The 14,816-nt window shown below is 51.1% G+C and overlaps 2 protein-coding genes across 5 annotated transcripts in view; one reads left to right on the top strand and one right to left on the bottom strand.

The window, feature by feature from the left end:
* POU2F2 (POU class 2 homeobox 2) overlaps nucleotides 1–4,795 on the top strand; it is a 38,026-nt gene extending 33,231 nt beyond the window's left edge. For 2 of the 4 annotated variants that reach the window (XM_081275681.1, XM_081275683.1), the window contains one exon: nucleotides 101–4,795. In XM_081275681.1, coding sequence (XP_081131807.1) covers nucleotides 101–435 — 335 coding nt within the window. In that variant the 3' untranslated portion in view covers nucleotides 436–4,795. The remainder of the gene's footprint in view (nucleotides 1–100) is intronic. The other 2 variants (XM_081275682.1, XM_081275684.1) reach the window with 1 other exon arrangement.
* A 4,372-nt stretch (nucleotides 4,796–9,167) lies between these two features.
* Nucleotides 9,168–14,606, bottom strand: ZNF574 (zinc finger protein 574). The gene is made up of 2 exons (XM_081273743.1): nucleotides 14,477–14,606; nucleotides 9,168–12,144 (listed from the first exon to the last, which is right to left on the bottom strand). Exon 2 carries the CDS (start codon nucleotides 12,122–12,124, stop codon nucleotides 9,431–9,433), a length of 2,694 nt encoding a protein of 897 aa, XP_081129869.1. The 5' UTR covers nucleotides 12,125–12,144; nucleotides 14,477–14,606; the 3' UTR covers nucleotides 9,168–9,430.
* Between the last annotated feature and the right edge of the window lie 210 nt (nucleotides 14,607–14,816).

Here is a 14,816-nt window from a genome sequence, read left to right as displayed (position 1 = left end):
ACAGGTTGCACTGATGGGGTCACTGGGGTAGGACACTGGGAGGCGAAGGTCTCCCCTGGCCTGGTGTGCCTCCAGCCCAGCCTCTCTCTCTCCCCACCAGCCCTGGCCTCTGGTGGAACCCTGCCCCTTACCAGCCTTGATGGCAGCGGGAACCTGGTGCTGGGGGCGGCTGGCGCGGCCCCAGGGAGCCCTGGCCTGGTAACTTCGCCTCTCTTCTTGAACCACGCCGGGCTGCCCCTGCTCAGCGCCCCGCCAGGCGTGGGCCTGGTCTCAGCAGCGGCTGCGGCAGTGGCAGCCTCCATCTCCAGCAAGTCTCCTGGCCTCTCCTCCTCATCCTCTTCATCCTCGTCCTCCTCCTCCTCCACTTGTAGTGAGGCGGCAGCACAGACCCCTGGAGGCCCAGGGGGACCCGAGGCAGGGTCCAAGCCTGAGTGAGGGCCCATCATGCTTCCCCTCCCACTCCTCTGACCCTCCACCTTGGTCCCCCGCCTGGGAAGAGGGCAAGGAGGCCAGTGGTGGGGGTACATCGGGTCCTTGGAGCAGGAGTGACAAGGGAGGAAAGACCAAAAACCCAATCAACCAAAAAAAGAAGAAACTAACCAACAAAAAAGAAAACCAAAAATAATCACAACAGAAACCAGCTGCCCCAAAGGAACCAGAGGTGAAAAACAAATAAAAAAACCAAAAACAAACAAAAACCCCACAAAATCAAACCAAAAACCAGTCTCGAGCCAGACCTCAGAGTGCTCACCCTCACTGCTACGACACCAAATAAGAACCCCAGCCAGGAGCAGAGCAGCCTCCTGCAGGTCGGACCTCATGCTGCCGAGCCCTGGCTGTGGGGCAACCTCCAACCTTGCCCCCCCAAGTGGGGGCTAAAGAAGGAAAAAGAGAATGTGCCAGCCTGCTGGTGCCAGCCTGCTGACCCCTGCCCCAACCCTGGGCCAGCAGAGACAGGGCACAGCCTGGGGCAAAGGGCCCTGACTCAGAACCACCCATCAAATGTTCTTTTCCAGAAGGTGAAAGAAAGGGCCTGAACAACCTTACACCAAATATTCAGTAGCTTCATCCAAAGGATGTACAGACTTTTTAGCGTTGTGCTCAACAGAATGTGTCCCTACCATATGTCCCCCTCTCCCCTGGCCCCCAGCTCTCCCCACCTGGGCAGGGGGTCTTTCTTTAGCCCTCTTCCCTCCCCCAGCCAGGGGTGAGTTCGGGGGAAGGCCCAGGGATGATTTTTCACCCTGTACCTCCTCCTTTTCCCTTTGAAGGGTGGGCTAGGCCATTTTGCCAAGTTCCAGCTCTCATAAGTCCCTCCTCAACCCTGTCACCCTCTTGTGCTCTGGAATCTACCCCTCTCCAGCCTGTGGGAAGGTGGATGTTTCAGGCAATAGGTGATGAGGTGAGGGCATTCAAGTTGTCTTTTTTTCCATCCTGTCAGTTTCCCTGAAAAAAAAAATATTCATATTCCAGTGCCTATCCGTGGGATCCTTCACGTTCTGACATTAACCAGAAACCAAAAAGATAACTCACCTCACTCCGCCCACCCTGTGCCCCTCTGACACTGGCAGATGCCTACCCTCCCCTGTCCCGACGCACACACGCACGCACCCCAGTGGTGGGTTCCTCCAGATGGCATCCCCATCAGGGTCCATGTGGCGGGGACAGTGCCATGACCTATGGTCCCCATCCAAGAGGGCGTTGTGGTGGCCACCACTCCCATGAGACCTCCACAAGTCTTTGCTGGACCCTGGGTTTGCCCAGCCCTAGATGCATCTTGATGATGGACAGAGGAGAGACGCTACTGGGAGCCACCTTGCCCTCCTGCTGTTGTGGAGGCCAACAAAGTTTTGAACCAAAAAAACAAACAAACAAACAAACAAAAACCAAACAAACAATAAATTAAAACTAGAAAAAAAGAATTTATAGATATATATATATATAAATAAATATATAAGGGAAAGAAGACAAGGACTCTTCAAGAATAAGAAGGAAGCTCGAGGTGGAGCCAAGCCCCTGCACCAGTGGTCCAGGCCCTTGGTCCCCAAGGCAGATGGAAGGACGGATGCTTCTTTCTCTTCACAAATACCTCATGGACGTCGTCTTCGGGAAAGCCGGAGGGGGACGGCTGGGGCAGGGCCTGTCCCTCAGCCAGGGTGGATGGAAGTGGGTGGGCAGGGCTGAGAGAGGGTGTCAGGGACAGGGGTGAAGAGCCCCAAACTCCTCGCCCCCCCAATCAACTGAAAAAGCTTTAAAAAAAAGACAGGAAAAAAAAGAAGAAAGCAAAAAGAATGGACGAAGGAAAACCAACAGTTTTCGGGTGGTTTGATTCCTCCTTTGATTTCTTTTTCTGTTATCTCCTGTCTCCTTCCTCTTTCTTGCCCTCCCTCCCTCCCTGCCCTCTCCTCTCTCTTCTCCTTTCCCTTTGCTCTTTTCTCACTTCTCTCAATCTCATTCTTTCTGTGTCTCTCCTCAAACCAAAGTGTTGCTGTGAAGGACTGGAGCCATTGAAATCAGAGTGGTCCCCGCCCCTGGATGGGCAGGAGCAGAGGGAGGGGAGCCTGGAGATGGCCGGGTGGCCTCCATGCTTTCTGCTGGACACTCCAAAGAGAGGCAGACGGAGCCCCAGCCTCAGCGTTCTCTTTTCTTCTGGTCTCCCTTCTCCCAACCGGGAAACAAAACTGTTGGGCTGGGCCACAGAGGCAGCAGAGACAGCCATCACAAGGGCCTCGGTGCCTTGTCTGGGCAGTGGTGGAGCGGCGCCTCTCCCACCCCTGGCACTAATGGGGCCTGGCACCTCGTCAGCCCATCCTTGCTAGAATGTAAGCATCTCCGATGAATCAGCTCCCTGCCCTCACCCTACCTCTGAGTTTGTCCATTTGATGTCCTGACAAGGGCCTGGTGAAAGGACCTAAGCCCCAGCCCAGGGGTGGAGAGGGGCCAAGGGCTCCTGAATGGATAGGAAGGATGTTTGAGCAGAGCAGAATGAAAGGAATGATGACCAAAAACCCCCTCTGAGAAGACAGGCAGCATGGAAGGCATGGTGGAGATGACTCAAATGAAAGCTATGATTCTAGACCAAAAAAAGGAAAAAAAGAAAAAGAAAAAAAAAAAAAAGGAAAGAAAATCCAGGACTCACCACCACCCACTTCATCCTGCTTCCTCCCCATCAAGTCCCCTACCTGGGACCTCTCCCCATCCCAGCGTGTGGGGAGTGGGGCGATGAGAGAGGAGGAAGCAGGGAAGGGATGGGGCAGATGCCCTGACTTGATGGAGGGACCCCCATGCAGCTGGGGGTAGAGGGGACCCTCCCCATCCAACCCCCGCAACTTGGAAAAGAAAAACAAGAAAAAAGAAAATTCCTGGGGGGTGGGGAATAACCAAATTCCAAGCTTTAACTACAGCTGTGAAACCAAATATTGGGAAGGGGCGGGAGGGAGGGAGGGAGGGGCAGGTGAGCCCCAGGTCTCCCCCCTGGGCCCCCCTCCTCCGAGGACTCGAGATAAGGCACCAAATACCTCATAGAACTTTAATGTTAAAAAAAAAAAGAAACCAAATATCGTTGGCTGGGGGCCAGCCAGGGCAAGGGGCTGGAGCTGGAGGGAGCTAGGGCTGGGAAGGTGATGGGGGAATTCCTGCCCCCCACCCCCACCTGCCCCTTCCACTCTGGGCCCCACCCCACCCCGCCTCGACTCCGGGAAACAAAACTATCTCATCGTTTTTATTTTGTGGTCTGTACAGAGCCTGTGTCCGTGTGTCTGTGTGTGAGCGAGAGAGTTGGAGAGCTGGGGAGCTTTATGTGGGGATAGGGGAGGGAGACCCCAGGCCAGGCTCTAAGCTAGCTTAGAGGTCAGATAGAGGGCCAGGGGCCTGGGCTAGAGAGGAAAGGTGAGTGAACTGGGGCAAGGGGAGCCCTCTGAATTTCCCTTCTTCCCATCCCTGACCTCCTACTTAAGGGAGGGACAGAGACTGGGTCTACTTAATGATGGGCTTTTTAATTGTGCCAAAAAAAAAAAAAAAAAAAAAGATGCCAGTAATTAAACCACCTCTCTCTGTTCTCTTCTGGAGGGCAGAGTGGAGACTAGAAGTGGGAGGAAGGGGCTGGGTGTGTATGGGGGGTGAGTAGTAGGGATGGGGGCCCCAGGTCCCTGTAGAAGTTGGGGCTAAGATCAGGAGGGGGATGGTGTAAGTTTTCCACACATCTCCCTGGGGAAGGCCAAGAGAATGGTCTCCAAGCCTGGCACCCTGGGAAGATTCAGAAGGAACTAGTGGGGGGTGACCTCTTGACCTATTTTCTCTCACCCACCCTAACCCCAGGGTGCCTCTCTCTTCCTCTAGCCCAGGGTAGGGGGAATTGAGTGAGAGTGAGACAGACTGAGCAAGATTGAGACACGCGGGCCCCCACCAGTCTCAGTGGGAAAGGCAAGTGCGAGAGATAAAGGCCTCCAAGAGAATAAAGAAACAAACCAAAGATTTAACCATTAAAAAAAAAAAAAACCCACAGACAACTCCGCTACCTTTTTATACGTTGGGAAAAAAAGTGAAAAAAAATTTAAAATAAAAACTAAAAAAAAAAAAAAAATACACAAAAACTCCAAGCCGCAGTTCCCTCTTGCGGTTTAAACTTTGACCTCAACAGTCTCCAAAGCAAGACGATGATAAGAAAGGAGAGAAAAATAAAAAATAATGTATATTTTTAAGTATTTGTCCTTGAGATGTTAGCTCCTCGCCAAACAAACAACAACAACAAAAGGAGCAAAAAATTCAGAGAGAAGTGTTGCTGGGATGGAGACAACAATTTACTATGTCTGTGACCCCTCCCCCGCCTCCCTCCCCTCCCCCTCCCTTCCTTTCCTCCAGCCCTGCTGCCTTTCCCCCAACCTATCCTCCAAGACCAGGGGCTCAGTATTTATTTGCAGGGTAACTGGGAGCCTCTCTTGACAACTTGTAGAGGCCTCTGGATCATGGTGGGGTGAGGAAGGGGCAGGGTGTCTTTAGGGAAAAGCAAGGTCCTAATCTTTGAGCAGCTCTTCTCACTTCCCTCTGGCCTCTTATCCCACTGCTGCCACCATTACACCCCGATTCAGGACTGCACTAGGGGAGGGTGACCACCCCACTTTGTAAAGATCTGATTGGCTGAGCCCTTTTTGGGGTGGGTGTCTCACCTAATTGGGTGGGAGACTTGGAAAGGGTGGCAAGTAGTGGTCACAGGAGACCGAGTGGCATCCAAAAATTGAGTAGACTCTGGAGTACACCTGCCTTTCCTCCATCCCCCCAAGTGAACCCCCTTTTCAGTTCTCTGACCCCTGTGTTGGTAGCCCTCCTCTCCCATCCTATACCCTTTCCCTGTCTCTTCTCGTGGTAGCGGGTTAGCGTTTCAGTGTTCTTAACTCCAATCTGCTTGTTCATTGTACAATGTGCTTCTTTTAAGGCCCCATTTTTGTAACTTGAGTGTGTCATTCATCTGAACAACAAACATCAAAAAATAAAAAATTAAAAACTGTACAGAAAGAAATGATGCCTGCTCTCCCTTGGTCTTCTGACTGTGCTGGGAAGGGTGGTGAAGAAATGAGGGTATAGGGGTAGGGATGGTAATGTGGGGAGGGAGAGTTTTACTTCTGTACAAATACTGAATGTTCAGAAGGCCCGAACAAAATTGTTTACCAATCAGAAAACTAAGTCCTGGAACTTAGGCTGAATTCAAAATTCAGTTCTGCCATTTTATGGATATGACCTTTAATATGTAACTTTCAGTGTTCTTGTCTATAAAACAGATAATACCTATTTCATGGGGCTGAGAGAATTAAATGAGATGGTATAAGTAAAGCGCTTAGGACAGACAACACTGTCAATAAATCTGACAGCAGTCAATAAATGAGAACTATAACAAAACCAGGGACCAGCAAGTACTTACCCACCTCCAACCCTGGATGCTTCCCCAGAAGACTTTAAAGCTCTTTTAAAACTAGTTGATTTTGATGTTGTTTGATGGTACAATGTACATACCATCCTTCTTCCTTTTTAGAGGGACATTAAATATAATTTATTCAAATTCTTTGCCTATCTTGAATAAGTCATAGGCAGGAACTATAGTTTCACAGGCCAAGCCTGGGCTGACCCCTAGAATTCACCATTGAAAATCAGAAGTGGTCTTAACACTCCGCTTTCTCACAAAAATATACTGAGAAAGCCATTGGGGTTTTCTTGTCACTGAATTATCATCTGATGTCTGTGTGGCATACAGGTGCTGGGATTCCAAATCCAATAGCAAAGGGTAGGGAAAGAAGGAAATGGAAAGGAGAAAAGACTGGGTGAGGGGTTTAATAATTTAGTAATGAAGTATTAGCGATGCATCATTTTGGCAAGATTAAAAGAAAAGCGAGGGATATAGCTCAGCAGATTAGAGCTTGCCTTGCGTACACAAGGCTCTGGGTTCTGTTCCCACCACAGCAAAAAAGAAAAAAAAAAAGTCAAGCAAGCTCCTCTACAACTCTTAATTAAATCAGCAGGATAGGAACTTCAGGATAGTGTGCTGAGGAGGATCTTTTGGTGCAGGCTCCAGCATTCAGAGTGGTACAGTCAGAACCATGCAGATCATCTTGTGACAAGCAGACGGCACACCAGAGCACCCTTCAGAGTTTGCCACTTGTCCTGAAGCCTCAAATGTGTCCACCTGTAGCCCAGTGAATGTGCCCAGTTTATGTACATGCCCCACCTTCTAGTTACATTTGGGCCTACTCTTGTTAAGAGCATATTGGGTACCGAGTGTGATGGTGCACATCTGTAATCCTAGCTACTTGGGAGACAGAGGTATTACAGGTTCAAGGTCAACCTGGGCAACAGAGTGAGACGTTTTCTCAAAATAAAATAAAGGCTGAGGATATGTTTGTCTAGCATGTGCGAGGCCCAGGGTTAAATAAGACCCTAGTACTGTGGGGGAAGAAAAGAGAACACTGGATACTAGAGGAGCAGTGTTCAGTTCTTTTGACTATTTGACTTCCATTCCAAAATAGTCAATGCAAGTCTCTTGTTAAGGGCCTCCAAGCCGCTCTCATCAGAATTGGTGTGTTCACCAACAGATTTGGTATCTGACCCTAGATTTGCTTGCTGGGTCCAAAACTCACAAGGAATTGCCCAACAAATCATTGTGGAGTTTGAGAACCTTTGCCTGTCCAACTTGAACACCAACATCCAACAAGTAGTCAGTACTGCCTTTTTTTAAACAAAGGTTCAACTGAACAGCATCTGAGTTTCAGCAGGGTGATGGGGAATAATACTTTCCCGGAATTTGTTCGCAAACTTTGTTTGCATGGGTAAACTTTTCTTATGTGTAAGCTTTTATTATAGGCTCCAGAAAATAATAATAAAGGACAGTCACCCTATCATCATAGTTGTTATTCTGTTTAAAGCTTTTTTTTTTTTTTTTTTGGTCTGTGGTCAACCAATACTCTTTTTTTCTCCATTCCTTTTTGTTATTGTTTTGGGGGTGAGGGGTGGAGAGCTACCAGGGATTAAACCCCTTAGCACTTGACGGCTAACCCTCATCCCCAGCCCTTCTTAGTTTTTGAGACAGGCTTCACTAAATTGCTGAGGCTGGCTTTGAACTTTTGATCCTGCCTCATCCTCCAAAACTGTTGGGATTATAGGTATGCACCACTGCACCCTGCCCATTTTTTTTTTTTTCCTTAATTCAGCCTGCTGTCTGGTTTTGCAAGGATGAATCTTTCTAAGCACTTATGATACTACTTTCAGGATATTATAGCACCTCAGGAGTGCAGTTCAGGAAACATTATGGGTAATTATGGGGACCTGGCATGATCGTCTACAGTGGTTCAAATCCTTTCTATAGGATACGCAATATGAAGATGATATCCATCATCAACACACCATAGTGGGAAACAACTACTTAACGAACTGCTCTTTATTAGGTGCTTTTAGGACATCAAATGATGAGCACATTTTTTAAAAATTAACTATTTTGTAAAAAAGCTAATGTGTTAGAAAAGCAGTGGAATTAGAAGACCTGACTTCTAGCCCTTCTTACCTCTAACTGCCTGTGTGGCCTTGGTAACTCCTCTCAGCTGAGCAACAGATTAAACCTCTGATCTTCAAATGACATCCTAGGGCCTCAATGCCCAGAGAGCCAAAGGTCTGAAGAGAATAGAATATCAGGGATGCTTACTGGGCAGGTCCTGGGCCTCCCATTCCCAGAATTTCAATATAGCTTTTCTTTCTACTTCTGTATTGGGGTTCCAAATTAAGAATTCTTTCCAACAGAACTATCTGGAGACATCTCAGGAGGTGGCATCTTAGAGGCAAGGCTGGCATAGCAACTGATCATGTTCCATTCTCTTGTCTCTACCACCTTCCCCCAGTTATGTAAAAGGAAATAGAGTGAAAAGTATATGGATGATTAAGCTAAATGAAACCTGACTTAAATTCAAGCTCTGCTCTGTCTGGGTTGAACTGACCTTGGGGAAGTTACCTCAATGTTAGACACCTTCCCTGCAAAAATGTTCTTTACAGGACCAGTGTAAATGTTATGCAAAATAATGCAACTCATAGATAACTAGATATTCTAAAACTGGGAAGCCACCCCAGCACTGCCTCTTCCCCCACAAAATGTACTGGTTGAGCCACAGTCTAACTCCAGGAGGGCTACCTCCTCTTATGCTTCTTCCTACCCCAGTGACACATTATTCACAATCTTATCCAATTCCACAGCTGAGTCTGACCTCAGGAACCACCCTGCTTTACTGTCCCAGAAATATGCCCAACCTGAGTTTACCCTTAGGGACCCTATGAGTAAACCAGATGGCCTTGGGCGACATGGGCCACATCAGGCAAGAAGTAAAGGGACAGAGGCTGGTAAGAATCTAAGGATTTCTCCAAACATTCCTAACCACTAGCAGAAAAGCTCTGAGCATTTTCTGCAGGGCTGTGGGGACCTCCAGTGGCAAGAAAGTCATGTTACCTCCCTTTAATACCAGAGAAGTTCCTGCTCTGGGCGCCATGCCTATAGACCCTTCAATCCAGCAAATGTTCACGAGGAGCTCCTACTACCCGCTAAGCCCTGTACTGGGTTCTGGGAATGTAGGCATAGTCAGACCTAGTACTAGGCCCCGACTCCCAAATTCCATTCTACACAGCTAGGCCTGACAAAAACACATGTTTAACTCAGTCTTTATTGACTCTTTTACTTCGGGGTCACCAATGCTAACAGGTGGAGGGTTGTGGGGGCACCTTTATGCATGTCAAGGACCCCAGAGCATCCCCTTAAGAAAAGAGAATAAATCCAGTTTCAGAACTTACACAGTGGCAGGGAGGGGAAAGAAAAAGGGGCACAGTATGTACAGAGGTTTAAGGGGATGCTGGAAGAGGGCCTTTAGCAACAAGGCATGGTGATGCTAAAAAGGGAAACAGGGTAGAATCAGCCACTGATCTGGACCCCTTCGGCCTCAGCCAGAGGGTATATCTCAATGGCCTCTACCAGGGGCAGCGCCTCTACTGCAGACTCCATCACAGCTAGTCCAACAGCTGCTTCTGCCTCTGCCAGCTGTTGCCGCACAGCTGCCTGATGCTGTTGCTGGTGGGTCTTGCGATGCTTCCAGAGATTGGAGAAGGAGCGGTAGCTCTTGCCACAGTCGGGACAGGAGTAGGGTCGTTCACCTGTATGGATGCGGCGATGTTCTGCCAGGCGCATGGAGATGGCAAAGGCCTTGCCACACACTTCACAGGCAAAGGGCCTCTCACCTGTGTGCAGGCGCCGATGGTCTTTCAAGTGGGTACTCTGACGGAAGGCCTTGCCACAGTCTGGACATGGGTATGGTCGCTCTCCTGTGTGGATACGCCGGTGTACTTGCAATGATGTCTCTGTGCTGAACAGCTTCTTGCACTCACTGCACTCTAGGCCCCGGCGTCGGGCAGGGGCTGAGGAGGCTGTGGTGGCAGTACCTCCGAGGGTTGCTGGGGAGGCAGCAACTGGGGTGCGAGTGGCTCTTGGAGCCCGAGGAGCTGGGGGCTCCTTAGCCAGGACCTCTCCAGGCCCAGCAGCTGCATGGGCCGCCTCATGTGCCTGCAGCCGAGCAGCTGAGCCCACTTTCTTGCCACAGGTCCCACACTCAAAGCGACGTGGGGCCTGAGCAGCAGCAGCTGCACAGCGGTGCTCTCGAAGTCGCAATGAGGAGGGGAAGGCAGCCCCACAGGAGGGGCAGCGATGGGGCTGGCGCCCAGCATGGGCCACAAGCTGGTGCACCTCCAATAGCCGGCGCAGCAAGAAGGAGCGGGGACACTCACGACACTTGTATGGGTACTCGCCTGTGTGGTGGTAGCGGTGCATAAGCAGGCGGTATGGGCGGTGAAATCGTACCCCACATTCCTGACAGCGGTAGGGGAAGTGCTGGGCATGCACCAGGCGGTGCTGCCTCAGTGTGGAGCTTTGCGTGAAAGCCTTGCCACAATCCCCACAGCGGTAGGGTCGTTCCCCGGTGTGTGTAAGTCGGTGGCGCGCCAGATTGGCAGGTGAATTGAAGGGCTTGGAGCAGTCAGGACAGGGGAAGGGTCGCTCTCCTGTATGTGTGCGCAAATGGTTACGCACATGAGACTTCTTCTTGAACATCTTGCCACAAATACTGCATTTATGGCGCCGCTCCAGCCGGTGCACAAAACGTTGGTGCCGAGTCAGCTGTAAAGCTTTACCAAATTCACGGCTGCACAGGAGGCAGCGGTAGGTACCTGGGGCAGCAGGCCCTGCTGAGCTCTCCTCAGACACAGGCGGCTCTGGGGCCTCTGGCTCTCCAGTCTCTGCTGGGGCTGGCTCAGGAAAACCAATGACAGGCTCCTCTGGTGGGACTGGTGTCGTGGGCAGAGGGACACCCCCTGCTCCATGGGTACGCCTGTGATAAAGGAACTTGGTGAGGTTGACAAAGGTTTTCCCACAAGGACACGAATGCAGAGGATTTGGGGTATGAGCTCGTCGATGGGCTAGGAGGAGGGCCTCTGTGCCAAAGGCCAGGCCACAGTCTACACATAGGAAGTGGGACTCACTGCTGTGGTCTCCAAGATGCTGGTCCAGACTAGAAGGGCTAGGGAAGACACGACTGCACAGGGGGCACTTAAAGACACCTTCCCGGTGACTCCGCAGGTGCTGCTGTAGCTGGTGAGGTGAGAGAAAGAGCTGATCACAGGCTGAGCAAAAGAGCTCTTGGGTGGCTGCCCCACCTGGCTCTCCACTGTTGTTCCTTCGGGCCCTTCGCCCCCGGCGATCGCGCCCAATTGCTTCTCCATTACGTAGCTCATAACTGTGGTCAGAAGCTGGCAGAGGGTCAGGTTGAGACACAGGCACCTCTGCAGGTGACGGGGTCAGAGTCTCCTGCTGTAGGGCAGGCTCCTCAGGCTCTGCGGCAGGAGCAGGAAAATGGGTAGCCTGGTGCTCCAGGAAGTCAGCTGGAAGCTGGAAGAGCTGGGAGCACTCAGAGCATTTGTAGAGTAGTAGTTCCACCTCAGTCACTACCTCGGTGGTGGTGGCAGCTGCAGATGGGACAGCAGCCCCTTCCCCTCCCTCTTCTGCTTTTCGGTAGGAATGTTCTACAGCCACTCGTGCCTGGCCCACAGGGGGCCCTAGGACAACTGGGGACCCTAAGACAACTGGGGCAGGAGACTTGGTGGGTGTGGCCCGAAGATGTGTCTGCCGGTGGCTCAGCCAGAGTTCCTGGCTGGCAAAGAGAGCCTTGCAATCTATACACTCATAGTGTATGGTGCTGGAACTCAGTGGGGGCACCTTGGGTGGTGGCTCAGCTGGCACTGCCTCCTGTGGTGCCATCATCTTCAGGTGCAGCTCCTGGTGCTCCAGGAGCTGGCTGGGTGACATCAGCAGTTGCCCACACTCTAGGCACTGGTACTGGCTCTCCTGTACTAAGGTCTGATAGAGGCCTGTGCCTGAAGCTGCTTCTGTGGCCACAGTGACTCCAGGGTCAGCCACACCAACCAGCTCAAAGTGTTGCTGGGGTACATGGGAGTTCTGGTGCACAAGCACCTCCTCCAGGGATCCATAGAGCTGGTTGCACTCAGAGCAGACATAGCGGTGCTCAATGTATAGGACTGTCTCCTCTGATTCCTCAGTCATTGCAACAGTAAGGCCCTGGGCTGTAAGAGGGGAGAGCAGGGTCAAATCAGCTCTTCCTAGGGACACTTCTTTCCCTTTATCACCCCTACCTTCTATTATCTTAAAACTATTTCCTCTCCTAACTTCTTCCTTTGATTTTTCTATTCCAACTTCCCTCCCTAACAATGCTTCCTTTCCTGAACACACAAAATGAAAACACCAAGTGCAAAACCTTCCCAGCAGTCCCTTCCCAGGGTCCACCCCAAGTCTCATCTCTCAATTGAATCACATAAAAATTCACCCACCAAATCCTTATAACCTGTCTAATCCCTCCATCTCCCATTCCTCATAGCAGGACCCATGGCCCAACCCATCACACAAGAACCTGTCTCCACTTAGATCTCCTTCCACTGATCCCTTACAACTCACATTACCCTTGCTAAGGTACTCAGGAGAATCTTCACATAGGCCTTCACTACCTGTTTCTCCTGGCTACACTCTTCTGGGATAGATAGGACTCTGTTCTATCTCTCAGGTTCTCAGACCACTTTTTATACCCAGATCACTCAAACTGCCCCAGTGACCTGCCACTCCACTTTTGGCACCCTTACATGACATAACCCCTCTCTTTTACACACACCCCTGTTAAGCACCAACTCTCCCTCTGGTGCCAGATTCCTCACATCAAACTATCCTTTCCCAATCAAATGTTCTCACATCAGCCTAACCCATCTCCACATCCAGACTTTTTCTACCTTAACCACTTCCTCACAATGCCCAGACCCCTCTGCTTTAACTGAAAACTTCAACAAATCAAGGTCCTCTCCCACACCTAACCCCTTATCCAGAACAGCCAGACTCTCAAAAAAAAAAAAAAAAAAAAATTACCTCTTCTCTGTAACAAGTCTACAATTCTAAGACCCTCTCCGAACCCAGATCCCCTCTTCACATTGATTTAAACCCCTCTTCTTCATACACAGCTACCCAAATTCATCCTTGGTGCCCATATTCCTTCATATGAACCTAAGTCCCTCTTCATTGCATAAATGCCCAGGTCAACCTTAACCTATTCCAGGAATTCCCAAACACCTACTTCACATCAACTTAATTTTTCTTCTTTGTAAAAAGATTCCCCAACTCTGTAACTCAATCCAGAAATATTCAGACTACCCTTCCTAATGGCTCAAACTCCTTTCCCACACAGCCTTTCCACAGACAAATCCTCTTCAGGGATATGCAGATCCCCCATAACCACTCTAACCTGGAAGACAAATCCCTTCACATCCAAATCCTTCTCACCAGGATACTACTATGGAGATACCTAGATTTCTAATTATCAATGTAGCATCTTTCCCATCACAAGGATATCCAAACCACCCTCTCTTTAGCACACAGATCTCTCTCATCACATCACCCCCCAGGGTTACCCAAAACACATCTTCACCTTGGCCTAGTTACCCATACTAAAAGCAAATGAGCGAACAAAAACTACCTCCCTTCAGTGCATTCTAGGGACACCCAAACACTTTCATATGAACATACCCTTTGTACAATGGCCCCTCTCAACCCTTTCCAAGGGTATCATCCCCCACATAATGTCCCACCACATTGGCTGAACGACTCTTCACATTAATTTAATCCCATTCTTCACATCTGGATCTCTTCCTCAAGTCTAAATTCCCCTTAAAAGAAGAATATTCTTTTCCTAATACCTTTTTACACCAAGTTCCCTTTCACTGCTCTAATTCTTTCCAGACATAACTAGATTTTGCCCCCAGGGTTAACTTAATCACCTCTTTCCTCATGGTCTAACCCCCCTACCCCGGGCACCAAAAAGCCCTCTAACCGCCCCCACTTGGGTCCAGTACTCGTCCCACGACCCAAGTCCTTTTCCCCGATACCCCTTGGAGCCTAGGAGCCCTCCTCGGCGTCAGCACTAAGGCCGCTTCTTCCCTCCCAAGTCCCCACCGGCCCGAACCCTCAGCCCCGCCCCGCCCCTCCTCACTCAGCCCTGCACACGACTCTAGCCCCCTTCCCCACCCGCCACCCTGTCCCGACTCATCCTAGCCGCCCGCGTGCCCCGCGGCCGTTGGTGCCATTCCGCCCTCACCGCCCTGCGCGCGCCCCTTCGGGCCCTCACTGCGCAAGCCATGACGAGAACAGGCCGCGGGGGAGGGGTGGAGGCCAGGCCGGCCCTCCGCGCGCCCGCTGGCACTCACCCACCTCCGCCGTCTCGTACGCCCGGGGAAGGGGCAGAGGCTCTTCTTCCACAGCTACCCTAGCGCGGCGCCCTCTCTAGCTCCCGCCGCCGCCTCTCGCCTGCTCCGCAGCCTCACTCTCGCCCCAAGCCACCCTCAGCAACGCCCCTCCTACCTTCCTCCACGGTCGCCGCACAGACGGCACCACGCGACCAATTATCGCCTGCCTGGCTCCGGCCTTTCTGCCAATCGACGCTCTCGTCTCTGAGGCTCAGGCCAATAACGAGGAGGATCTGGATGCCCCGTAGCTCCCAACCAATCCTCTCGCTACGTTCTCTCAACACCCCTCCCCACGGCCGGGTTTTTAGTGACCGCCCCCTTAGGCCTCCAGGAGGTTGCTCCTCCTCCACCTCCTTTTCGGCTCCGCCTCTGACGGCTCGAAAGGAGAGCGCTGAGCCGAGGGCAGCGCGATGACGTCAGGAGGGGCGCAAGGCCGCGGGCGCCATCTTGGCGGC

Source organism: Spermophilus citellus (assembly GCF_964194105.1).
Source record: "Spermophilus citellus genome assembly, chromosome: 18".
In the NCBI taxonomy this organism is placed as follows: domain Eukaryota; kingdom Metazoa; phylum Chordata; class Mammalia; order Rodentia; family Sciuridae; genus Spermophilus; species Spermophilus citellus.
The sequence above is the reverse complement of the archived record's forward strand: the minus strand, read 5'-3'. Positions and strand labels throughout refer to the sequence as shown.